The sequence below is a fragment of the Vicugna pacos genome, chromosome 16 (genome assembly GCF_048564905.1).
Source record: "Vicugna pacos chromosome 16, VicPac4, whole genome shotgun sequence".
Classification (NCBI taxonomy): Eukaryota; Metazoa; Chordata; class Mammalia; order Artiodactyla; family Camelidae; genus Vicugna; species Vicugna pacos.
In genome coordinates, this window is record NC_133002.1 from 45411783 (window position 1) to 45438531 (window position 26749).

The following is a 26749-nucleotide window of genomic DNA, read 5'->3' on the forward strand; positions in this document are numbered from 1 at the left end:
TGCCCACACTATTTTAAAATTTTCATTTTATGCAATAAACTGTTTCTAGTGAGGGGCTCTGGCCCTGAGAAGTGCTTTGCAATGTATGGAAGGAACTGCTGCTGTGTGATTTTTGAATGATTTTGCAGTAAAGACCTGATCTTTCTAATCTGTGGTCTGGTTTCTCAATCTTACTGCTGCTGATTGGGGCCAGGAAACCACAGGCCCTCCATTGCCATCTGATAGGGCCTCTCACCCCCAACTCTTGTCAGTCAATCTCTAGGCACAGGGGAGGCCTGGAGGGGGACAGTTACCCATAAACATTTGCAAGCAGGGAGCTAGTGTGCCAGGAGTGGGTATGGGGAAGAGGGGAAGTGACTGTTCAGTCTATACCCCACCCTCGCCTCAGAGTCAGGGCCCCCCGGGGGGGCAGAATTTCAGGGCCTTCGGGGAGGTTTACTCACATACACTCATATGTAACTGAAGCTAATGCCGGAGATCCCACAATGATGGCTTCTTTCCTGTGCCTTAAGTGCCAAAGCAGACTCCTGACACTGGAACATGTGAAACCACAGGACTGTATTTCCCACTGGGTTACTCAAGGTGAGAGAAGTCTCAGGAAGGAAAGATTTATGAGCAGGGCTGATTCACAGATCATGGTTTTTAGGCTCAAAGTGGCCTTTGCTTGGCTGCCAACCTTCCTGTGAAGTTTGAGAAGCCTATGGCCAGGTGGTGGTGGGGCCAGCAGGGAGAAGCCCACCACTGCCCACTGTAAGGACAGAAGAAGGAAACAGATTAATTCCCAGGGAAATTGGGTTGCAGGAGAATGCGACTGAATGACATTCAGGTCTGCAGTTTCCTGTCCTGGAAGATTCCTTTCAGCCTACAAGAGAGCACCCTCTGTCCATCCCATGAGCCCCACATTCCCTCAAGAGCAGGTGATGGTCAGCTCTGAGTAGGAGGGAATAGAAGGAGGAGCCTGGGCTGTGGGCGAGACGAGGCCGGCCCAGAAGAGGGCCAGGGACAGGTGACCTGTGTGCTGTCCTGCCTTTGAACTCAGTGCCTCTATCCTTAGCAAGGTGCTTCTGAGAACACTTGTTTCTCCCTTACCCCTCCCACCTGAAGAAGGATGTGGAGGGGCGGGGGCAGGGGGTTGGAGACCTCAATCCAAACCCAAAGAGGACAGCTCATCTCAGTAAAATTAGTGATAATAACTAATATAATGTGTGTTCCTATAATGTGACAATAACAATATGTTGTGCTTAGTGCATATCATTTAATCAACAATCCTATGAAGCAAGTGTTACTGTCTCCAGTTTACAGGAAAGAAAACTGAGATGCAGAGATAAGGTGAGGATCTTGAGTGCAGCCTCAGGAGATTGTTCTTTTTTTAATTTTTATTATAGTACTATTTAATTATTTTATTTTGGCTGGGAGGGGAGGTAATTAGGTTTATTTTTAAGGGAGGTACTGGGGATTGAATCCAAGACCTCATGCATGCTAAGCATGCACTCTACCACTTGAGCTATATCCCCCCAGAAGATTGTTCTGAGCTTACCCAATGGGCAGATTGGAGAGGGCCCTTCTCCCCGACAAGGATCAAGGCAGTGGAGGGAAGGGTGTGGAATAGAGCAGTGGGAGGGTAATCTGGCCAGAAGTTGGTGAGGAGGCTGCCTCCCCCCTCATCCCACCATCCTGGCCCTGCTGCCTCCACCTCCGGGAGACAGCCAGGTGTGGCCCAGGATCCCGGGAGGTGCAGGGGAAGGGGGTGGCGTCTCTGCTCCTGGGGCGCTGGCCCGTCCCAGAGGGGACAGGAAGCCAGGACACCGGGGATTGTCTCTCGCAGCCGCAACCCCAGCCCGGGAGGAAGTTCTGCCGGGTGCTCTCCGCTGGTGCCTCCCTCGCTATATTGTTGAACAGGAAACGGGGCAGCACGGGAGCTGGGCGGTGGAGGAGGGAGCACCGGACGCCAAGCCCCCGCGCGCCAGCCTGGACAAGTGGAGGTGAGGCCAGCGAGCGGACACCCCAAGGTGCCAGGGCCGGGCCGGACTGGGCAGGGGTGCTGAGCTGGGGTGGGGGTAGGAGGACCGTAGTTGGCGGGTTCTCACCGGTCCGGAAGCACCGGTCGCCTGCCCCCTTAGCACCGTACTGGAGCAGGAGCTGCGCTGGCCCGGGAGGAGGGCCACGCGGGACGGATCCTCCCCTCCCCCCAGGAGGAGGTGGGAGGCGAAGGGCTGCCCTCCCTCCCGGGACAGGAGAGGCCCCGGCCTAGGCTCCAGAGCCAGCCCAGGCGTGGGCGCCGCTGTGGCTCTCCCGGACAGTGGACGCAGGGCACCTCCTGGTAACTGGTCGATCCCCGCGCTCCTGAGATCCTGTCCGCTCCCCCAATCCCTCCTCTCCTCTTCGCTCCCCCAGAGTCGGGGATGGAGCCAAGGGTCGGGTCCCCTCCCCACCCAGCCCGTGACCCTGCGCTCCGGTGAGCGTCCCTGCCGTGGGAATCCCGCTCCAAGTTTTTCCAGGCCCCGCTGAGCTGCGTCGGGAAAGGTCTAGGGAGGACGGCGATGGGCCCGGAACGGGTAGTGCCAGCAATCCAGACGGTTCAGGATGCAATGGCTTTGCTCGGATTGATAACGCCCAGGCGAGACACCGAGCCCGAGTTGAGCAGTCCTCCGCTCCCCGATCATCGTGCCCGGGGGACGCAGAGGCTTGCAGAAGACAAATCCCGTGCAGGGGCGCAAGGAGCGGGGTAGAGGCAGAACCCTACCCTCCCTGGTTTCCGCTTGCGACCCGCCAGCGCCCTTTCAGTCGCAGCCCTCCCCGCCCTGCCCCACCTGCAGGCTTCTCTACCTCTGGGCCCCGCCCCCAAAGTCCCCACAGGCCGGGGAGGACTCTTTCAGGCTCCTCCTCGCCCCTCCCAGACACAGCCGCTGTGGGAATTGGAGGCAGCCCTCCCGAGCGTCCCTCTCCCTCTTTGCTCAGCTTGCCAGCTCCTGCTCCCGGAGGTCTCTCCAGCCTAGCCCTTGGAAGCCCCGCCCAAGGAGATGGCAGGGACCTAAACTTCATCCATCTGCCGGCTCCGCCCAGCCAGCCCATGGGCTTGGTGAGGCCCGCCCTGCCGACGTGAGTGAGCTGTGAGGGTCCAGGGGAGGGTGGTGAGAAGGGATGTCCTCCCTGGTCCTGTTGGCTTAGCTCCAGGCAGCTCACGGGCCCCACCGCCAGGGTCCAGTGTGCTTAGTGATCCAGTTTACACCTGCTCCCCGTCGAGGAAAGCTTGAGAAAGTAAAGGAGCACTATACGCCCCGCAGCTGGGGTCCCTCAGCTTCAGAGAGGACAAGCTCCTAGCTGCTGGGCCCAGGCCACCTTTGTGGGGCAGGAGGTGTGGTCGGTGTAAAGGCTTGGAGGGACCAGCCACTCCCGGAGGAGGCCACCAACTCATTGCTTTGATGGAGGGACACAGGAAGGTTTAGAGTTGGGCTCACCCTCTCCGACACACCAGGAGCCGGGCTGAGTTGGCATGGAGGCGGGTGGGTTGCCGTAATCACTCAAGGAGAGCTTTGGAGGCTCCTGGGTACACCGCAGGGGTAGTTACTGTCACGAATTGCATTCTCTAGTGGCCACTTTTACAGGGCAATGTAGAGATCACAAGGCAGGTGGGCAGGCCACGGGGACCGAGCCTCTCTCAGGAGGCGGAGGTGGGAGCCGGAGAGCAGGGGTGGTGCTGGCGGTTCTGGGCGGGGCGGGCTCCGGGTTCACGACTGCTGCGAAGGCGCTGGGGAAGGAAAGAGAAACCGAGAGAACCGGTTCCCCCAGCCTTGGCAGTCGCGGCCCCTTACGCCAAGGCTCTTGGACTAAGCAGGGCAGGGACACTCCCAGAGCCCGCGCCCCAACCCTGTCACCGCTGGCCTGGGGCACAGAAGCCTAGGGGCGGGGAAAGAGGTGCCTAGGACGCGATTCCCTGAGGGCTGGAAGCGTCAGGGCGGGGCAGAACGGGGATAGGGGAATGGGCTGTTCTTCCCACTTCACAGACTCGGAAACTGAGGCTCAGTCAACTTTTAGGCAAATATAGTATCGACCTTTGAGCCCAGCCATGGCTTCTGATTGTAAAGCTGGACAAGTATAACCCACAATCTCCCCACCAAGGGATTGAAGCGGGCCTCGAATTTTATAATCAACACCACAGAATGAAAAGGCTGTCTTAATTCTCATCACAGAGTGTAAGAATGAGAACCTTAGAGATTAGTTTATCCAAGTCTCCCATTTTAGAGATAGGAAAACTGAGGCCCAAAGACACGACGATTGCAGCTTCGGGTTCTCAAATCCAGATCTTCCAACCCCCTGGGGTGGTGCGCTTCCTGGCTCCGCGGTCCTGACCTCCGCGCCCCTCTTCCTTGTTGCCCACAGGGAAACGCCGCGGCCGCGATGGCAGCGGACGTCGAAGGGGACGTGTACGTGCTGGTTGAGCATCCCTTTGAGTACACGGGCAAGGACGGGCGCCGTGTTGCCATACAGCCCAACGAGCGCTACCGGCTGTTACGCCGCAGCACGGAGCACTGGTGGCATGTGCGGCGCGAGCCGGGCGGCCGCCCCTTCTACCTGCCGGCGCAGTATGTGCGCGAGCTGCCAGCGCTCGGCCACCCTGCTCCCGCCCCGCCGCTGCCCTCACCCCTCCCGGGTCCCGCAACCCCCGAACCGCTAGCCTACGATTACCGCTTCGTGAGCGCTTCAGCGCCCGCCGGCCCCGACGGCGCGCCCGCCGACCCCCGGGGCCGCGCAGGCTCCCTGCGCGGCTTGTCTCGGCGTGGCACCGCGACCCAGCGCCGCAGCCTGGCTCCGGGCCTGCCCACCTGCCTGTACACGCGGCCCGCGGCGCCCGTGCGGCCTGCGCAGTCCCTGGACGACCTCGCTCGCACCGCCGCCGCGCCCCCTGCCGGCCTCCTCGGGAGCCGGGGCAGCTTTAAGGCCTGCAGCGTGGCAGGCTCGTGGGTGTGCCCGCGGCCCCTGGCGCACAGCGACTCTGAGAATGTCTATGAGGCCATCCAGGACGTGCGTGGCCCGCCACAGGAGCATCGACCAGAACAGGTAACCCTTGGGGAGCCAGGAGCAAAGAAACCGACGGGGGGCTTCACCCACTCAGAGCTGGGGCGCAAGGAGACCCCTCAGCCTTGCGTGCGTCCGGCTTTGGACCAGCTGGCCACGCCGAGCCTAACTTTCCTCAGCCACGAAACGAGGAGTACAGGCTCACGCTCTCATCTGCAATTCCCAAATGCCAAAGCTCCCCGGAGCAGAAAGGTTTCTTGTAACTCAGTTGATGGCAAAATTGACTTGAACCGATGTGCAGCCGTGGACGGCCTTTATTTATCTCATTTAGTGTGAGTATTCAAGTTTTGCTGCAGAAGTGCAAGTAAACTGGATTACAGGGTGCTGCCCAAGACTTGCTGGGAGCTTTATGTCACCTGTGGCAGGTGTGAGCACTGGTTTCCTTGCTAAAATTCGAACCATTCCGAAACGCATCTAGAACTGAGAGAAGGGATGGTGGACCTGCTACCTGCTCTACCTGCCTCATCTTTCTCTCATGAGCTTGGGCGTCAGAGGAGATAATGGATATGAAAGTCAGGGGTCAGCTTCCTTTTTTGGATGGTTCCAACATTTTAGTTCCTTTTTTTTTTTTTGTTACTTTTCGATGGGTTTGTTTCAGAAAGAAGTCCGGTTATAATGAGGGTGTTCATTATGACTCAGAATCCAGTTATGCAAATTTAGAAAATCTAAAATAGAGCACGTTTTAAAAACACTTACATCCTCAGAATCCTTCGGCAGCCCTGTTATCTTCAACTTTAGGGACTTTTCAGGGTGAGGTGGGGGTGCACAGACCCCCCCCCCCGACATCTGCCACAGCTGTGTAATTATGGGCAATTCACTTCCTCTGTCGGAGTCTCAGTTTGTGTTTAGACCAAGGGGGTTGGGGATGGTGGACGGATGACCCCTGAAACTTGTGAGTTTCTGATTTCCTTCTTTGGACCTAATATGATTACAATAAACATTGATGGGGGTGGGGGAGGGTGTAGCTTAGTAGTATAGTCTATGCCTAGCGTGCACAAGGTCCTGGGTTCAATCCCCAGTATCTCCATTAATATAAATAAACCTAATCCCCCCCCCAAAAATTGATGCCTGCCACGTGTCAGTACTGAGTCTGAGATACCCAGAAGAAGGAGGCACTGTCCCCATCTACGAGCTCCTGGGTCTTCCCTCCGCCTGGTCTCGTTATAGTGCAGAGTTCAGGATATGAGCTACAGAGACTCGAATTTGACCCTGATGGGTGACCTGCCGGGTGACCTGCCAGCTGCTGATGAGCCACTTCATTCCCCCTGCCCCGATGTCCTCGTGTGCACACTCAGGATAATACCAAAGGATTAGGATTGCTGAAAGCCTTAAATGAGGTGAGGTGTGGAAGTGTTTAATACATAGTAGGCGGCCACCAAGACTGGCTGCGGTCCCAACTGGGTATCTTTTCTCTGGATCTGTGCCGCCTTCGCTCCCATTTCTGCAAGGGACACCTCGCTCCCTTGTGGCCAGAGCAGAGAACAGCATGGGGTGGGTGGGGAAGGAGATGTGCACCTGGACCAAGAAACCCCAGAAGAGTCGTGGGGGTGGAGGAAGTGGGGCGAATCCTTGAGTCAAGCACCTCTGCCAGCCGATTAGACAGCTTCTTTGGGACAGATGACTGGATGTCATGGCTCCTTCCCTAGGCTCCCATTCGTTTCCTGGGCAGGCTCTTGGCAGTGTGCTCTGGGGCCTCTCCATAGTTTCTGTCCTAGTGATGGTGGGAGTGTCTGGCCCTTGCAGATGCGCTCCTCACTCCTTGCTCCTCGCTCCTCCAGGTGGGAGATGGACCTTGCTCTCTGAACCCCGGCACCCATCATAGGGGCTGGCACAGAGTCTGTGCGGAGTGTGTTGAAGAGGGACGAGAAGAGGCAGCCCCTTTACCATAAGCCCAGGCTTTGCATGTACTTCCCAAGAGACAGCACCCAGAGCCCAGGACCAAGGTGGGAGAAGGAGATAAAGACCCCCAGATACCAGTACCTCTTGAGAAAATAAATCACCTCCGTAGCCAGGGTCACTGCCCCTCCTAACTCCAGCTCCAGCAGGTGCAGTGGTGTGTTGGGGGTAGGCAGACATGGAGGAAATGAGGCATCTGCCAGAAACCTGGGTTTTGGTGGAGAGGCTCTGCGTCATCCCACTTCTGGTCCTAACTCACTGTGTGTCCTCAACAGGTCACTTAGCATCTCTGATCCTGTTTCCTCCCCTGCCTAATGGGTAAACACCACACTCCCTGTTACCCTACTTTATTCAAGTGTCAGCCATGGATTTCCCTTGATACTTTATCCCCAACAAACTCCAGTGGTGGGGAATTGGTTCCCTCCTGAGAAGGAAATCCCACCCTGCTCTCAGTTGTTCAAGGTCACATTTAGAGAAGGAATTTCCTGAATGGCAAGCCTACCTGTTTGCTCCTTGGAGGAAGCAGGAGAAGCAGGTCCTTACCTTTCCCCTTTATTCACTCAGAGGGAACTGACTGAACACCTGCCAAGCACCAGGAGAGCCTTTGGATCTAAAGGTGACTGAGACATAACCCCAGCTCTGGGGGTTCACTGTCTAGGACAGGAGATTGGCAGGAGGAGACAGATGTTTCAGTGGCATAGGCCATCTGTGATAGAGCTGCACTCAGGGTGCCAAGTTGCCTGGGCAGAGGTGGAGGTGTGAGATGTGGCACCTTCGGGCCTTACAGCTGGGGCTCAGAAGCGGGAGGTTTGGGGGTCAAGATCATGCCTTGCCAGGCAAGGCCTTGTAGGCTCTCAACAGGAATTTGGACTTTATCCTGCAACCATTGGAAGGCTCTCAGCAGAGAAGGGAGTGAGGTTGAGGAAAGACCCCTGTGGCTGGGCCTTTGAGAAGGGTGGAGGACCTTTGTGATCTCCTGGCACACAGTGATGACAGGAGATTTGGGAGGCAGAAGTAGCAGGACCTGTGGCCAGTGGGCTGAGGGGGGTGGGTGAGAAAGAGAAATTAGAGTTCCAGCCTCCCAGTTTGCACACCTGGGCAGACTGCAGTGCTGTTTACTGCGGGGACAACCAGGGAGGAGGGGGTGGAGGAAAGATGCGGTGCCCACTTTGGCAGAGCCACGTACAGGAGGCAGTGGGGTGGCTGGTGGAGCCGTGGGTGTGGAGAGAGTGGGAACGTGGGAATGGGAGCATGTCAGACAGCCCTGGGGGCCACTGCGTTTGGGAGGAGAGAGGAACATAAGAAAAGAACAGCTGGGGAACAAGGAGGAAAGCAGGAGAATGCTGGCCCAGAAGCTGGAAGAAGGGTCCAGATGAAAAAGGAATTTAGATAAAGGCCATCGAATCTTTATCAGAAGTGGCCACCAGAAGGCCAGCAGCCTCCTTATCTGCAGCTGGTCAACAGGTCGCTGAAGGCAGAGGGCAGAGGGTCAGAGGAATGAAGGTGAGGATACAGTGTATACAACTCTGAGAAGCCTGGCAGGGAGAGGAGAGGCTGTGCTGCCAGAGGTGGATGTAGGTCTAGGGTGGAGACTCCCCGAAATCTAAGTGAATAGGCAGAACTGGGAAGAGGGGGAGGCTAAGGATGCATGGAGGGGGTAGGTGGTAAGATATGAGCTCCAGAGAAGGGAGTGAGGGAGGGGCCTGGATGAAAGAGGGAGTGATCTGCTTCCTCTGAGGCGCAAGGATGTGAGGATGAAGGTGACATGGGCTCATCAGGGAGGGTGGGAACAGTGTCCAGTCAATAGACTGCTGGACTAGGGGAGAGGTGGCGAAGAGGGCAGGACAGTCGATGAGGAGAGGCGGGGGCTGTCCCCCCCCAGAAGAGAGGAGCCTCTACCACTGTAGGGCATTTTACAGCCTTGTCATTCACCATTCACCATTTACTAGGCTAGCACTTAACAAGCATCTCCTTGTGCTGGCCACAGAGGACACAACACATGGTAACACATGACAATCCCTGTCCCAAAGGTGCTAACGGCCTTGTGGGTTCTCTCTAAAAGACTCATCCTCTCGGCAGCTCAGCAGGCAGACATGAGTACCCTCCCCACATTTGCCCTGAGTACAAAAGTTCAGAGAGGTTTAGTGACTGGCTGAAGGTCACACAGCCAGGAGGTGGCTGCATCCAAGTCAGTCCCAGGCCTCCTGACTCCAAACCCCATCCTGACGACCAGGCTCAATCTCAGACAGGTGGTTTTCAGGCTTGGCCACCCTATTCCCCTCAGCAAGGACAGTATGAGCCCACAGCAAACAGGTATTCACTTTTCTGAGTGCCCTGTAGGTGCCCAGAGCTGTCGTGGGCATGGGGGCAGGGAGGAGGCAGAATTGCAAACCTTTCCCTTGCTACCTGCAGCTACCTGTGTGGTAGGAGAGTGAGATGTCCCAGGAGAGGGCAGAAGCACACCCTTCTGAGGAGGGAAGGAGGGTGGAGAAAGGGGAGGGCTCTACCTCCCCCCCCCCCGCCCCCTCTCCCCTTACAGGGGAAGCCGAGTGAGCAAGGGCCCTTTGAGATTCCTCCCCAGTGGCTGCAGGGCCCACCCCTGGGTGAGGGCAGTCCAGACCCAAGGATTTCAGGGTGTGGTCACCCTGCCGGCCCACGCCCCTAAACTCAGGTGGGAAGGCCCAGGCTGGCCACCTGGACTGGAGCCCGCCCCCGCTGCCGGGCCATTGGCCACTAGGAGGAAAGAGTTTCAGCCCCAGCCTCTGAGGCTTCTTATGCAAACAGCCCAGGAGGCACCACACCTGAGCAGGCTCCCAGCCGGGAAGGAGCCCCAGGGCCCTCATTCCTCCCTCCTCCTCTGCCGGGAACTGTGAGTGACCCTTCACCGCCGAGGGAGTTGGGACCTTAGGGGAGGAGGGGCATGCCACGCAGTATTCCCACTCCCTCTCCTCCCTCCCTGACTCCCCTTCCCGGCTGTCTTTCTCTGTACCTGTCCTAGAACCCACCCGGTGACCCCTGCTGTGAGGTCCCCACCCCAACCCTACTTCTCTCTGCATCCCAGCCCTGGCACATACTCCCCAGGTCAACCCCAGGCAGCTGAGGTTGAGATAAAGGAACTGGCCTTGGGCAGACGCACCTGGATTTCCCTTTGAGGCCAGCCAGGGGGCTTCTGGAAAGGGGGGTCTGGAAAGAGCAGGGGAGCTGAAGCCAAGTGGAAGGTCTAATGAGTCCCCTGTCCATACTCCCTCCTTCCAACAACTCTTCCCTTCCCCCATCAAGGCACTGCCCTGGGGTAGCCCAGCTGGTTTCTTCACACTTGACTGGATACCCTCCCCATGACTCATCTGCTGACCCACACTGACCCAGGAGCCCCACTGCCTAGCCTGTATTCCAGTTTGTGAAAGAGCAGGTTCTTGGGTAGCCCCCTCCCATCCTCACCCCGCATTCCTGGGCCTCATTTCACCCCTCAGTGTCAGGTTCCTTTCAGCAACACCCCCTACCCGACCGGACCCTACCTCCAGAGACAACCCCGTGGCAAACCCACCTGCCACTTCCTTCCTGAGCCCCCAGAAGCTGGCCTCACTCTCCATCTATTTTCTCCCCTCTTCCTGGAGCTATCTATTCAACAGGGAGGGGGCCGGGCTGTTGGTACTGACTGCCAGCCTCCATGGCCAGCCAGGGCTAGCTCCTGGCCGTGGGAAAACCCATGATCATGACCAGGTGTAGCTGATGACCACGGTCAAGGTTCCACGCCAGAGTGTTGGGGAGACTTGGAGCTGAATCTTAGTGGGCTAGCAAGGGGACAGTTGATGTTGGCTGGTGTCGAGGGAAAGAGGGTTGCCAGGGCTGGGTCCCAGGGAGGGATGCTTGCTAAAATCCAGAGACTCTGTTTCCAAACTGGAGAAGGCTTGTGGTACTGAGGGGATTTCCAAAGCTGCTGCCTAGGCAAGGTGAGGCCTGCAGGACCTTTCTGTCCAGCCCAGGCTCTGGGCTCCTATGGGTGTTGCCCTACATCCTCTCCTTGCCCTGCCTGGAAGTCTCCTGTGAGCATGCAGGTAAGCAGGCCAGGCTTCATATGTGTCCTAGTGGCTGGGCCCACTTGTGCCTGAAAGAGGAAGCCCAGAGGGGGCCAGAAGGAACCTGCCTCCAGATCCTTCCAGCCACCATCCTCTTGCAGCCCTACATCTGAGTATCCCGCCTTGTCAGAGTTTGTAAATTACTGTTCACCCTATAAAAATAGTTTAACCCCATTACAAATATTTGAATGATGGGGGGAAATTTCAATCCAGTGACTTAGCATTTTGGTTTCTCTCCATAATTATGAATTTATTTGTGGGCAAGTAAATTATTATTTTAAGTTTTCAAAATTTTTCATAGACATAGAAAAACTGTTTATTTTCTGTTTGAGGGATGTAAGTTTCCATATGTATCAAATCAAGGTTATTATATTATTCAAACGCATTTCCTTTATATGCTTTTTTCTTTTGCTCTGATTCTGACAGAAGGTTTTTAAATCTCCTACTCAGATTTTCTCTAGAAAGTTCTTGCACTTTTAATAGTTTTTGCTTTTTCTATTTAACTATAATGCTGTTGGGAGCATATAGATTATGACTGTCCTGTCATCACAAATTGTGCCTTTGTGTCATTTTGTGGTGTCCCTTTTTAACTTGCTTAGTGCTTTAATACAAAATCCCACCTTTCTGTTATTAATATGATCATGCTTCCTTTTTATGTCATTTTATTCTATTTTTTGCACTTGCTGATCTCTCTCAGTATCCTTTTATTTTCAGCCATTTTCATTTTTCCAAAAGCGTGTTTCTTGTATATATCATATCACTGTAATTTTAAACCCATGCCGACTGTCTTTTAATGGAATAATTCAATCTGTTCACATTTCATTTAACAATCGATACACTGTCCTTGGTTTTATTACTAGTGGTTGATTTTGCATTTATTGGTTTACCTTGTGGTTTTCTTCTGCCCTTCAGTAAAGTTGCTGTTGATTCCCTTTTTCTCCCGTTAACCTCTCGTCTTGCTCTGCTTTCCTTGTCATTAGTGGCTTCTGCTTTTTCCTGGGCTTCCTAATCAGATATGTTCCAGGGTGTGCTATGATGGGGATTCTTTTTCTCAGCAATCCATCTGGAAGTCACAGAGCCCTCTTAATCCGTAGACTTGAGTTATTTTCATCTTAGGGAAATCTATCTGTTGCCTGATTATTGTTTGTTTTTTTTCTTTTTCTTTCCTTTGCCTGTTCTCTCTCCTGAATGATCCCCCCCCTTTTTTTATCTGTTCCCTCTTTATTTCTATCTCTATGTACTTTTGCTGAGGTTTGAGATACTTCTGCTTGATCTCCCAGGCCACAAATTTAAATCTTGAGAGTGACTATCTCCTCCTTCAATAAGTAGTACAATGATATATTTTAAGTTCTAAAGCAGTCCTTTTTTGTTCTTCTGTGCTTTACTTGCAACTTCTTAACAGTTCTTATTTTTTGTTCAAACTATAATTATATTTTCAGCCCCTCTAGCTTGTTAATAGCTTTGATTTTTAAAAAATAAGTAATATATTTACATGATTTTTTAAAGTCAAAGCAATATTTTAAAAGTACATGGCAAGAATTCTCATACCCCTGCTTCTATGCCCTGTTCTCCATCAGCTCAAAAGTCACCACTTTTATTCATTATTTCTCTATTCTTCAGAGTTTTTTTTATACAAATACAAACTACTATGAATGTATTTTTTTTTAGTATGAATGTATTTTTGATTACTTGATTTTCTGTCTCCCTACATAAAGGTAGTATGCAGTATACGCGGTCCTAAACCTTTTTTTTTTTTTTTTTTGCTTTTTTGAGTTAACTATGTATCTTGGAGGTTGTACTTGAAAAGCATCCATCTCCTTTTTTATAGCTACATGAGTTCCCATCATAATTCCTTTAACCAGTCCACTGTTGATGGACACATGGATTGTGTCCTATCTTTTACTATTACAAAAAAAAAAAAACCCGTAATAAGTAATCTTTTACACCTGTACAGGTAAATTGAGGATAAATCCCAGAAGTCTGGTTGCAGGGTCAAAGGGTAAACAGTAGGTATTAGTTAGATGTTGCCAAATTGCTGTGTGTAAGGCTTATACCACTTTGTTCTCCCCCCAGCTCAAATGAGCATGCCTGTTTCCCCACAGCCTTGCCAACTGAGTGCTGTCAAAATTCTGTTTTCCATCAATCTGAGAGTAAAATATGTTATCTTAAAGTAGCTGGAATTTGCATTTCTCTTTCCAGTGAGGATGAGACTCTTTTTCAATATTTAAGGATTGTTTAATTTTCTTTTTTTGTGAATGGTCTGTTGATATTGAACCATTTTTTGATTGCGCTATTGGTCTTTTTCTTATTGATTTCTAGGAGCTTTTCTATAACATAGAAAATAACCCTCTGTCTGTTGCATCAGCTGTAATCCCATATTAGAGTTTGTCTTTTGACTTTGCTGTGGGTATTTTTTGGCCACACAAGTTTTCTTAAATTACATTTATGTAGTCAGATGTAAAAATCACTTATTTTATGGCATTTAGATTTTGAGTCTTTGTTACAAAAGCCTTTTTTATAGAGAATTTTGCTCATATTTGCCTCTGAGTATTGTTGTTATGGCTTCACTTTTTACATCTGAATCTCTGCTCCTTTGAGGGTATCTCTGGACAGAGTGAGAGGGAGACTCCTGGTGGTCATCCAGTGGTCCCATTACCTTTTATTGACAAGTGCCTCTTCCCTCCGTGATCTGTGATGGTGTCTTGAGTGTGTTGGGGGTCCCGGCCATACTGGGGTCTGACACAGTACCCTTTTTGGTTGTTTTTTGTTCCACCTCTCTCCAGCCACTGGGTTGTCAGAAGAATGGAGTTTATTATATGTCTTTGCTCACCAGGGCTAGGGGTGCGCTGTTGGGGTGCCCCACTTGGTAGGGGAGTGGTGGTCTCTGCCAGTGGGCCTGTGGGGCTGGGCAGGTGTCGAAGACATGGGCAGGAATTCTCCCTGCTCCCTGCTTCGTCAGCCTTAAGGGCAGGGAGTGCTCAGCCCAACTGCTTGGGTCCCCATCAGCCAGGGGTCAGGTACCAAGGCTCAACCTGCCTTCCCACTAGGGTCCCATGGCCTCCCGGTTTGCCCTGGGGTTTCCCAGGTCCCAGGCCCTCTCGCCTCCTCCAGCCCCCGCTTGGCTTGGGCAGTAGAAGGTAGTAGTTGGGATAAGAGGAGAAGCAGGACATGTTTAAGCTGCCGTATTTCCAGAATCCCTGGCCCTAGAACTACATCTTAAAGTGAGAGAAAGAACTTTGTCTCTGATAGATTGGAGTCGGGGAGAGCTGGAAGGGCCAGTCTGTGTCCAGATAAGAAATACTGAATACCTCATAGAGTGTAACACTAAGGATGCAGAATAGTTAAAAATTTTTTTGAGGTTTTTTTTAAACTTTTTATTATGAAAAATTTTCAAACATACAAAAAAGCTAAAGGAATACTAAAGTAAATAGACGTAAACCTATTATCTAGATTGAACAATTACTGATGGCTGCATTTGTTCTTTTTATTTCGCCAAGAAGAAAAATGATAAAAATTGTAAATTCCAGACTCCATCGTATTTCACCCCTGAAAATGTCAGCATGCATCGCTGAAGAATGTTTTTCTCCATAATCATGATACCATTATTGTATCTTAGAAAGTTAACATTAATTCCTTAATATCATCTAAAACCCAGGCCACAGTCAAATTTCCCCATTTAACTTAAAAGAAATCTCCCACAGCCGGTTCAAACCAGGATCCAATTCAATGCATTCTTTGCATTTGCTTGTCTCTTAAATCTCTCTTGACAACCCCTTCCCTTTCCTTTTGCCCTGAAAGGGACTTATTAAACAGACCAGACCAGTTGTCCTGTAGAATGTCTGCTTTAGATTTGAGTGTTTGTTTCCTTGCGGGAGGGTCCGTGTTCCTCTAACCCCTGGGTTACCTGGGGACTGGCTGGTCTGCAAGGCGTCTGCAAGGCTTCTGCAGGTCATGTTGCCAGGGCTCAGTGACAGATGATACAAGGGAAGCAGGAATCAAGGGTGACTCTAGGTCTTTGCTTGAGCAACAGAGCTGATGCTGAGATGGGGAGGAGGAGGAGGATGAAGACAAACTCAATTTGGGAACATCCATCTTTTCAATGTACCTAGGATGTCTCAGGGGGCAGTTGGATTTCTCAACCTGGAGATACAGTTGCAATTGTTAACCTAATAAAGCTGGTTGAGCCTTCCCAGATCAGCAGAGTGAAAAGCAGAGATGAGACACCAAGCACCCAGGAGATGGGCGGAGGAAGAGGAGGCAGACAGAGAGGTCATGGCCCGTGGCGCTCCAGAAAAGGGAGGGTTATAAGGACTCAGTCCTGGAGAGGAGTCAGGCCACACCAGGGCCCAGTCTGTTATCAAGGAAGTTGTAGGAGATCTGAGCAGGGCACTGGGTGTGAGTGAGTAGACCATGAGATGGTAGGCACACATTCCTTCAAGAAGTTGGCTTTGAAAAGGAGGAGGGGAGGGCTGCATCCAGGGACACACTTCTTTTTCTTCAAGGTGGAGAAAACTTGAGTTTGTTGAAATGTCAAAGAGACAAAGGCAGTCAGGTGGAAGGGACTGAGATTTGAAGTGAGGCAGCTTCTGGGTAAATGAGAGGCAGTCGGTTTCCCTGAGCTTGGACAGGAGGTCCCTGCATCCCCAATCAGGGGAGGGAGAAGGAGTGGTGGGCCCAGGTGCAGGTTCACCTGAGGGAGTGGCAGAAGATGACCACCCTGTCCCATTTGCCCCCTCCCAAGGTGGGAGCCTGCGAGCAGAGTCCTTGGGAGACCATTTCTCATTCCTCCTGGCCCAGCAGCAGGGGCCCTCCTGGACATCTGCCGGCCTTACTCAGAGCACAGCGGGCGGTGAGTGGTGAAGGGGCTCCACCCCAGGCCCCACTCCACCCTGAAGGAGCAGGCCGAGCAGGCAGCCCCATGAGGTCACCAAGAGGCTGGGGGCAGAGTCCAGAGCCAAGGGCACTCAATCGCTCAATCGAAACCCAAAGCCAGAAAAGCAGAAGTGCAGCCCTGTTTTCTTCCCCGTGTCCCATGTGGGTGTGGGAACTCAGGCGCCTGCTTGGCTCTTTCACACCAACGAGACCTGGGAGTGGGGAGAGAATGACAGCCCATTCCGTGGATAGAGAAGCTGAGGCAGAGATTCCAGGGGTGGCCCGGAGAGAAGTTGAGGCAGAGTCTACACAAGAAGCCAGGTCTCTAGACTCTGGCTCCATTCTTTTTTTCCTTTTAATTGAAGGAAGCTTCTGTCCCAAAAGAAGAGAAGCGCCACCTCGGGCAGGCCACCAGGTTTGGAATCTCACCCTGAGGGCCTCTCAGGGGCAGGTCCAGGCTTGGCTCCCTGTATTCCAAAACTTGATGACCTGGACCCTGCCTGGCGACCCTAGCCTCCCCGTTGCAATACGCTGGTGGACGCATCGCTCAGGGTTAGGGGTGGATACTGGGTGAGGTCTGGACTCTGTCCTGAGGAGGTGTGCTCAGGGGAGGGCCGGATGCCAGAACAGGGGCAGTTCTGTACACACAGCGGCCCTGGGGGCAAAGATCACAATTTATTCCCGCTCCCCGCCACCCCAGCCCAGGTGGCACAGAGCAGCCTCAGAGTCAGCCAGGGAGGCCCTGCCCCACTACCACCAGCCCCATTAGCCAGTCCCTGGGCTCGAGGTGCTAACTGGCAGACATTTCTTTTGCCTCTGGCCCCAGAGAGCTGATAGAACTTTCTGGTTGCACCTGCTCCTGCCCTAACACTTCTGTGAGGGTTTTGGAGAGAAGGGTGATGTGCAGCTGGCTTGTTCTGTCCCCTCCCCAACCATGTGCCTCTTGAGGCATGAGGGTGTGGTGAGGCAGGAGGACCCCAGGGGGATCCACTGTGGTCACCACCTCCTCTCACTAGGGGAGGGGAAGCCCAGGCAGGAGGCCCGAGGAGCCACCTTGGTGACCAAGAGTAGCCCAGAGCTGTGTGGGTTTTGCTGGGTTCCCGTAGTGTATGGCCAGAGCCCAGAGGGAGACCCCAGGTGTGAGAGCCAGGCCTCTTACTGGGGAGGAGCAGCAGGTGGGGCGCTGGCTACACTTTCTGTGGTCCCAGCCACCCTCCCCACCACTGTCACTCCCGGTCCCTGCCACAGGGAGACCCTGCTCCCCAGTTCCACCTGTAGGGCAGTGCTGAGGTCCTGAGATCCCACCCTAGCTCATCCCTAATGGCTCCGCTGCCCTGAAATTTACAGAGGCTCTCCTGGGCTTGGCTCCGTCTCTCTTGGTGGCCTGTCATATATGTGTGTGTTTGATCCCTGGCCCTCAGGGTGGGGGCAGTGTGACATGTCATGTGTATGACAAATATGAGGACTCTAGGCCTCTCTGGGGGATTAGTCTGCCCCTGGGCTCTTAGACTTCTGGGCTTCTGAGTAAGGGTCTCCCCAAGAGTCCCAAACCCCAAACCCACGCCATGCCTGGCTTTCCTTGGGTGTCCCTGTCCTGAGCCCACTGTGGGTGCAGGGGAGGAGAGCCAGGGCTGGGGGCCAGAGGATTATTGAAATGGACAAATGGGAGTTGTGGGGTCTGGGATCCAGGTGGGAGGGTGAGGGCCAGAGGCTGAACAGGAAGCTGGGCAGTCAGTGCGGGCGAGTCTGCCGGCTGGCAGGTGGCAGGCACTTGGGGCTGGGGAGGAAATTGCTCTGAGAGGGTTAATGAAGAGATGGTCCCCAGGGGCTTGGAGGAGGGGCCACAGCTTCTCACCCAGGACTTGCTGTGTCCTCTGTGAACACCCATCTGGTGAGGGGGTGAAGAGAGGAGAAATCAGAAGAAAGCTCTTAGGGTGGGGTGGGGGAGCTAATCCTTGTCCCCCTTCTCTGGGTCCTTGGAGAGTGGGGGAGGGGCACAGGCATGTTTGGGCATGCAGGTGGGGATAGTGACCATGTATCTTGGTGACCAAGGCTGAAGGAGGCAGACCCAGGCAGTCAGGCGGGTAGATGGTGGTGTGGTCAGAATCCCTCCTCTTCTCCACGTGGCTGGAGGGATCTGCTCCCTCTGATAACCACATCTGCCCAGACCCCTTCCTTTTTGAGACATCCCCCCTCCGCCATACAAGCTTCCTCTTTTCCATCACATGCTCCCTGGGCCTTGGAAGAGTTGACAGCCACTCACTGTCCTGTCTACACCAGCTCAGGCCCCCTCTGCCTGCCGTATCTGCCGTATCCCCCACCCACAGGCCCAGTGCCATCCTCTGTGGATCTTGCTCTGTGGCTATGTCTGGGCCTGGGCCTCAGAACTCACTGATAATCAGAGTACTGAGTGGAGTGGTCACTGGTGTCCCTGAACACACACACCCCTGATCTGAGGCACCCGCACCCCACCCCACCCTGTCTCAGGCAGCCTCTGTCTCAGGCAGCACTTCCGCAGCCCTGACAGGAAATGGGTTGGAGGTTCAGCCTCCCACCATCTCAAGGCAACTTCTTGTTCCCGTTGCCCTGTGCCAGCCCTGAGGTTGTACCCTTTGGCTCCACCCCCAAAGCCTTCCCAGGGCTCCATCCCAGCAGCTCAGAGGGGACCATTTGGACATGATTGCCAAATTAACCAGGAGGCAGAGTCGGGGCCCGCGGGGACAGGTAGGCGACCCTGGCTTTAGGGGATGAGCTCAGCCTCTGATGGGGGTGGCGGAGGGGCCTGTAGGGTCGAGAGGCTGCCAGTGGGCCTCCATACTCTGGCCCTGTTAGGAGCTGAGTGAACGGGGTCCGGAGCAGGGAGCCCCACAGAGGTTGAAGACGCCTTTCTTTCCTCTTTCCTTCTCCAAGATCCCGCCTGTCTGATAGGGGCAGCAGAGGGATGCTGAGAGGTGGTGAGCAGCTTCGGGGAGGAGAGGCAGGCCTGTCACCTGCATGTGGGCAAGGGGAGGGAATCAGAGACAAGCAGGGCACTGGGGACTGGGCAGCGGGGTGTGGTGAGAGCTCTCGTGGCCTCTCCTGGCTCTGTTCTCTGGCCCGAAGTGGGAGACCACTTCCTTTTTCCCACTCGGTGCCCCTGTGTTTCTAAAGTGACTGGAATCTGGGCTCCAAGTGCCCTAGTCAGACCCCTGTCGATGGGCTATGTCTGCATCTAGTTCGGGTACCCAGAAGTTGGGAGCAGGGAGGGGGCAGCCCTGCGAGAGCTCCCCCTTGAAGGCCTGAGGGCCTGGAGGGCCTGGAGGGCCTGGCCTCACCTGGCTCCCAGGGGCCAGTCTGCTCCTGGCTGCGGCTCTGCCGGGAGAGGAAAGCACCTCTACCTTGGTCCTGTGGGGGCTTGACAGAAAGTTCCAGAGCTTGAAGGGGCCTCAGGGCCACTTCAGTACAGCTCTGTCCACAGGGCTGCAGCGGCCCTAGCAGGGGTGGGACTCGGCTTGCCACCTCCAGTGAAGGCCCCTCACAACCTCCTGAAGCCACCTGTGTCTCTGAGGAAGCTCCAGTCCTGAGACTGGGCTTCCCTCCAAGGGGCATTGCTCTGCCCCCATTTGGCCTCTGATCTGCAGTCTGGAGTCCCACAGTGTGATTCTGTGTCTCTTCTCTTCCCGGTGACAGCTCTGTCACATGGGGGGCAGGGCTAAACTTCTACCTCCCAGATCTCCTCTGTGCCTCCTGGGAGTGTTCCTTGTACGAGAGCCCCATCAGCGCAACCAGCCTGGGGCTCCTCGTGGACGTGAGAGTTGGTAGATTGGCTGTGTGCTGCAGGGCATTGGACCATCTGCTGGGGTTGCAGGGTGCAGTGTGACTGTGATCAGTTACAACATCCTGGGTCTTACTCTCAAGAAAGTCCTGCCTTTGGGGGACAGAGAAGTTAGGCAGATGGGTGGACAATGAAGTGACCATCAAGGCAGAATGCCATCAGGCCCTAACAGTGACAAGCAGAGTGCCTGAGGGGTAGACTTCTCTTCGGAGGGAGAAGGTCTCCCCCAGGTGAGGCTTGTGAGCCGGGTGCCAGCAGAGAAGCAGAACTTGACAGGCAGACCTTGGGTGGGGGACAGGGGGTTCCAAGCTGCGGGAACATCTGCAGCAAAAGAACGCGGTTGGAAGATGCCTTTTGTGCTTGGGGGAGGGTCAGCAGGCTGGTGTGGTTAGAATACAGGATGCCACAGGAGGGCTGTCGGTGACAGAGAGAAAGGAGAAGTGGGGTGCAAGGTCCCATCTCAGCCACACAAGGAGCTTGTGGGGTGAGGGAGAGGAGTGCGGAACTGGCAGACTAGTGGACCCACCTCTTCCTGCCCCTCAGTGCCTGGGACCTGCCACACTTTCTAAAACGGCAACACCCCCTTCTATTTTTGTTTTATTGTTAGCAGCAATCACCACTGATGTGCTGTGCGTTTCACTGTCAGCCTGCTTGTTCCCCTCCCCCCACCACTGACACACATGTGTACTAGAGTGTCGGCCCTGCCAGGGCAGAAATTTGTGTCCATTTGTCCACGATGCGTTCCCAGTGCTGAGAACAATGCCTAGCACAGAGTGGGCGAATCTTTGCTGGACAAATGAATGTTCTTTCAGGGGCGTGCCCAAGGCCCGGTGAGAGGCCCCCTTGAGCAGGACAGGCTTCCCCTCTCAAGCAGTTTACAACTTAGTGTAGGTGTTATAGCAACAGAGGAACTTCTAGGATTTTTTTTTAAAGGTGTATTATACAAAATTTTGAGGTTGCAGAAAAGTTTTTTAAAAATTAAACAAAAACAAGTCTAATTCCTAGAATTATACCATCCAGAGATGACCCTCCATTAGCATTGTGGAGGGTTTCTAAAACCACAAAATTGGAATTACGCGAAGTTTACTATTTTGAAATCTGCTTTTCCCTTGTACCATTATGCATTCGTAGAAAACAGTATTAATTTTCGCCTGCTGTTCTGCTGCCTGAGGTTTGATAGTGTCATTATCTGTCCTTCTGGTGGGTGCTAGGCAGGGTGTGGAGGGCACACAGGAGGAATCTTGGGAAAGATCTTGAGCTTGACACCTGAGCTGAGTTCTAAAGAAGGAATAGGAGTCATTCAGGTGAGAAAGAGGTGGGGATGAGCAGGCTGTGAATGAGCTGAGGCCTGTAGCAAAGGCAGAGACGGTGTGGGCCTCCAGCAACTCAGTGCTCCTGGAGCTTGAAGTTCAAGGCGGGGGTGGGGAGGAAGCGGGGAGGAGTGGCAGGAAAGAAGGTGGAATACAGGCAGCCCTGGTAAAAACCTAAGACTTTGCTCAGCAGGCAGCAGGCAGCAGGCAGCAGGCAGCAGGCAGCAGGGAGCCCTGAGAGCCTTGAGCATGGCCAGGCTTATATTCTACGTGACTAGACCCTCCAGCCTACCTGACTTTCCTTTGGAGGGGGAAGTGTGGCTCACCTTTCTTTGCCCTGCCTTCCTCCTTCCCCACTGGCTCTCCTCTCTTTCTCTTGTCTGAAATTGATTTTGAGCCCTGCAAACTCTGTATTGGGGAAGTTCTAGCTCCAAATCCAGAGGCGTTACTGATTCCAGTCCAGATCCTTCTTTGTGGGGAAGGAAGAAGGGTTAGGGGCTGTAAAATGGAGCAGGGCCCTGTCCCCATGTGATGGGGTGGGGCAAGGGGGAGAAGGGACTGGTCCCAGGCCATTATCTCTATTCCTGCCCAACCTTTAACTCACACCTGTGAGCGTGCTGCTGGGAAAACTCCGTTATCAGTATTTTACTATTGTTAGTAAAGAATTGATGTAATTGTCCCACGCACCTGGGGCACTTCATAATTTACAAAGCACTTTAAGGAACATTTCCTCCGTTCTCTCTTTACTACGATTTCCGATATCCGTAGTGGACTGGCAGACATTTTGCAGCCGGGCAGAGAGGTGCTGTGACTTGCGGAATGTTGCCCAGGTGGCAAGCGCCCAAGTAGGCTCGATGCGACCCGGAGCTGCCCTGAAGGTCACGTCTCCTTCCTCCTCCCACAGGTGGACGACCCCCCGGAGCCCGTGTACGCGAACGTAGATAGACAGCCTCAGATCACGTCGCCGGGTGCCGCCCCAGACCCCTGCCCCGGCCCGGTGTGGGAAACACACACGGACGCGAACACTGGGCGCCCCTACTACTACAACCCGGACACAGGCGTGACCACCTGGGATTCGCCCTTTGAGGCTGCCGAGAGCACGGCCAGCCCGGCCACCTCCCCAGCCTCGGTGGGCAGCCACGAGAGCCTCGAGACCGAGTGGAGCCAGTACTGGGATGAGGAGAGCCGCAGGGTGTTCTTCTACAACGCGTTGACAGGCGAGACGGCCTGGGAGGACGAGTCCGAGGACCAGCCTGAGGACGAGCTGGAGATGCAGCCGGGCCTGAGCCCTGGCAGCCCCAGGGACCAGAGGGTGAGGGGCGGGGCCCTCGTCCAAATGGGCGGGGCCTAGCTAGGGTTGGGGGTCAGGCTCTGAGGGCCTTGGACCCGCCTCCTGCTTCGCAGTGCCCTTGGAACTGAGGGAGAGGGGCGGGGACTGGCAAGGGCTGGGCGTGGGTGGCTCTGAGAGCCTCTGACCCCGCCTCTCACTCCAAGGCCCTAGAGGAAAGTTGAGGGGGTGTGGCCCGGTCCGAAGGGCCTGGGCCCGGGGTGTTGCTACTGGCTCTGAGAGCCTCTGAGTCGTCTTCTGCTCCCTGCAGCCCCCCACCCCCGAGACGGACTACCCCGAGTTGCTCACCAGTTACCCTGAGGAGGACTATTCCCCCGTGGGCTCCTTCAGTGAGCCCGGCCCTGCCTCTCCTCTGGCCACACCCCCAGGCTGGTCTTGCCACCTGGGCCCAGATGGGCAGACGCTCTACATCAACAACTTCACCCAAGAACAGGTAGGGGCAGGGGGCAGGTGGGCCCAGACAGCCGCGGGGCCGCTCCCCTTAATGCTCTAAACAAGTTACCGCGCGGGCTTCATGCCAGCCTAAGACTATCACCCACTCCCGCCCCTTTAAACTCCTTGGGGTTATGTTGGGCTCTGGTAGGAGGAAACCTTTTGCTTTCCGCTCATGAGATGAGCTAGGGCATCCCTCTCCCCACAGTGGGTGAGGTTGGAGGACCAACATGGGAAGCCTTACTTCTACAACCCAGATGATGCCTCTGTTCGGTGGGACCTGCCCCAGGTAATGAACTGGGAAAGGAGAGTAGGGTAGGGGGAGTGGAGGGGATTATATATGACAGTATCTTTCTCCCCAGATCCCTGTCCCTGCCCCTCGACGCATCCACAGATCCAGCCAGGACAGTGAGACCCCAGCCCAGGCCAGCCCCCCTGAGGAGAAGGTAAGGAAGGGGCATATTGGACCTGGCAGGACCTCCACAGAAGAAATGGGGGTATTTCTGCAGGTCCTGGAGACTTGGTTAGGCGTATCTCTGCCATTTGCCCCAGCACTAGCCCAGGCTGAGTGAACCTGGGACCTGGGTCATCCCAGGCTCAACTGCGTGAGGCTAGGAGCTGGAAGGAAACCTTTGCTGCTGCTGCTGCTGCTGCTGCTGCTGCTGCTGCTGCTGCTGCTGTAGCAGGCAGCCCCCTACCAGCGGCCAGGTAGCTGGGCTGGCAAAGGAGGTTCAGTGGAGACTCAGGCCTAGCCTGTGGGGAATTGCTGGCTGAGAGGGAGACTAGCCTCTGCCTCCGTCTCTCTGGTGGCTCTCCCCTTAACTGCCTCCTCTTTCCTCTTTTCTCTCTAAGGTCAAGACCCTGGAAAAAGCAGGTGTGCTCCATCGCACCAAGACAGTGGACAAGGGAAAGCGGCTCAGGTGAGAGCCCATCTACCCCCAAACCAGGGCAGGGTGGGCCTTAATGATGACGTTCACTGAGCACTTCCTGTATGCCGGGCTCTTGTTAGTCCCCATAGTGATTTTATGAGGTCCTTTGAGGAAACCAAGGCACTGAGAGATAAAACAACTTGCCCAAAGTCCCTTGGCTACCAAGAGTTAGAGCTGGGAGTCCACACTTCACAGTTGGGTGTCCCAAGCTGTGTTCTTAAACTCAGTGTGCTGCTCCAGGGGGTAGGAGGGGGGCCTCAGCCCAGCGCCAAATCCAAGCTGTGTCACCACCCCACTTCCCCACCCCTACCTAGGAAGAAGCACTGGAGTGCCTCCTGGACAGTGCTGGAGGGCGGTGTCCTGACATTCTTCAAGGACTCGAAGACCTCAGCTTCAGGTGGCCTGGTGAGGCCCAGGCTCCCAGGGCAGGGAGTACCCTATCTGCTCCTGACTTCCGTGGGTCTTTATCTAGTCTGGCTTGTCAAAAGCTAGGTCTGAGACCATGGAATATGAGTGTCAAGGGACCTGGGCCTTGGCGGGGGGTGATAAGAGGAGATGCACCCCAGGACAAGCACTTCCAGCCACCTTGGGCATGCGGACCAGTCCATGAAGATGGACAGCTCCAGCCTGGTGGGCAGGGAGGCTGGGGACTGGACACACCTGGTCGTAGAGATGAGGCTGCACTCCTTTCTCCTTTCCTCTCATAGGGGGCCAGGTAGCAAACAACCAGCCAGCCTGCAGGCTCCATGGTTAAGAAGTACTGGGAACTCTGGGTTCCAGGAACTCTTGGGCCCCTACTCCTGGAACTGTGATGCCATTCTATCCCTGGAGCCAAGGCAGCCTGGTGGATTGGAGCCAGGCTGCTGTGACAGGCCTATCTGAACATGCTCCCTCCAAACCTTCTTCCCTTTCCTGCAGAAGCAACCTTCCAAGCTCTCCACCCCTGAGTACACAGTGGAGTTGAAGGGGGCCTCTCTTGCCTGGGCCCCCAAAGACAAATCCAGCAAGAAGAATGTGCTGGAGGTGAGTGGTGGGGGTGGGGAGGAGAAGGGGCTTACTGATGGCTTGGGACCCTCACTAAGCAAGCCCCAAAAAGGAGGACCTGGGGAGAGTTGGGGCTGGAATTCTCAGGGCTCAAAAGCAAAGCTTCCCCCACCCTGGGGATCCATCCAGTGTTTCTGGCATCATGGTTTCTGCAGCTCCCTCTCTAGGAGCTGAGTTCATCAGAGTCCTTGGTCCTCAAGTAGGGGGTCTCTGGGAATGAAACTGTCATGTCTGGAAGGACAGTTCTCATCGCAGCTGTTTTGGCCTGAAACAGGAGACTCCTGGTCCCCAGCTACTTTCTGTCATAGGCTGGGAAATCTCCTCTGGCTGGTCAGATCCCAGCTTCCAACTGGAAGTGAATAAACCAGGGCAGTGGATACGTTTCTCAGGCTCCTCCAGCAGGAATAGAGAGGCCAGGTGGGGCCCAGGCAAGACCATCAAAGGCCACACACCCTTTACCGTCCATGTGTCATCTGGCTTTCAAACTGCTCTTACTCTCACCTCAGTCCCCAAATGTCTTGAGGCAGTGCACAACAAAAATGCATATGATGATCTGGTAAAAGCCACTGAAAAGCCAAAACCAGGGAAAATAAGTTAGAGAAAGAGGTTAGTGAGAGGGATTAGGGAGCAGATAATGTACAGGCGCTGAGGTCATCATCGCTCAAAAAAAATCAGCTCCAGGTTTCTTGGTAGCCAAAGTGAAAAGAGAAGGGTGATTGGTTACATGGCTCTTATTAGGGGGAAAAAACCTTCCTAGATTTTGACAGAAATCAAAGCTTTTTCCTAACCATTGGCTCTTAAATAAATTTTTAGTGTGCGGCTCCATCTAGTTTAGTAAGGGACTCTTGAGGCTGCTTCAGGTAACATCTGATGACAGCCAAAAAGCATGACCTTCCCTCTCAGCTCAGAAAAAGCAATTCTGCAAGGAGCTTGAGTGTGTCATTTTGTGATGATTCACTCAACTTCGTTCAGTTCTAGAATAAGCATCCACAGAGCAGGGCTGGAAACCAGTTTTATCTCATGAGCTACCCTGATCAGTAGGTCAGGAGCCTTTTCCAGGCTTGGCAGGATATAGTGCTGTGATCAACTAGCAATGTCTGCTATGGTGTCATATTGAGGAAGGGCATGGCATTTGCTAGGCGTGTTCCTTCCTTGATCTAAGAAGGACATCATCCTTCAAACAGTGCTCCCTGAATGTCACCTCTCTGACTGGGCTTTTGATGAAAGTTTCAGAGTAGATACTTCAGTGTTGCCTCTTCTGGCAAGGACTGGAAGGCAGATGGTGCTCTTGGAAGTTCCTCAAGCTGATGCGGAGGCTGACAGCCTTGACTGGAAATCGAGGAGCCCCCTGTGGCCCTGCTGGCTGGCAGCCATCCTTCCTCCACTCAGGGGTGACCTGTAGGCAACTGTAGGATTTTTCTCATGAGACAGCCCCAAATTCTCTATCATTGAGGATGACCAGTTCTCCTAGACACCCCAGAGCCACAGAAAACTTCAGTAACAATCCCCTGAGAATAGCTGGTTTGAGCTCTGCTTGCCTGTGCAATGACCAGATGAATGTCCTGTGAAATGTATCGATAGGTCATCAAACAGCTTTGCTTTTCTATATGAAACTCAAATATGAACTGATTATGTTTTTGAGAGAGCTGCCAAAAATAATGGCTATTGTTTTAGAAACATTGTTAGGCCATGTTCCGGGATAACAGGCAGGGCTCCTGTCAGTTCAGATTAGAGTCAGGCTGTGCTGTCTGCCCACTAAATGTCCTCTAGTCTTTGCAGGGAGTGGGTGGGGTAGAACATGTAGGTTTGTTTTGTTTTGTTTTGTTTTTGAAAGCATTTGCACTAGCATGCAAGTCTAAGTTAAATAGGTAGGCAGCCAAAAGACAGCCCTCTCTGATTCTGGAAGCTGTACTCTTGTCTGAGACAGTTTTTGCTGACTGACTCTCATTGGA

At 54.0% G+C, this 26749-nt stretch overlaps 1 protein-coding gene across 8 annotated transcripts in view; it reads left to right on the top strand.

Moving 5' to 3' along the window:
• Positions 1-1535: 1535 nt before the first annotated feature.
• Positions 1536-26749, top strand: part of ARHGAP27 (Rho GTPase activating protein 27) — a 29935-nt gene continuing 4721 nt past the window's right edge. Inside the window, exons 1-11 of one of the 8 annotated variants that reach the window (XM_072939145.1) lie at positions 1543-1710; positions 1826-1982; positions 2959-3099; positions 4381-5058; positions 21949-22356; positions 22643-22825; positions 23033-23113; positions 23187-23270; positions 23677-23744; positions 24068-24158; positions 24672-24776. In XM_072939145.1, the coding sequence (XP_072795246.1) occupies positions 4399-5058; positions 21949-22356; positions 22643-22825; positions 23033-23113; positions 23187-23270; positions 23677-23744; positions 24068-24158; positions 24672-24776 (1680 nt within the window). In that variant the 5' untranslated portion in view covers positions 1543-1710; positions 1826-1982; positions 2959-3099; positions 4381-4398. Of the gene's footprint in view, positions 2010-2850; positions 3100-4380; positions 5059-18550; positions 18645-21948; positions 22357-22642; positions 22826-23032; positions 23114-23186; positions 23271-23676; positions 23745-24067; positions 24159-24671; positions 24777-26749 lie in introns of those variants that run through there. The other 7 variants (XM_072939150.1, XM_072939146.1, XM_072939144.1 and 4 more) reach the window with 7 other exon arrangements.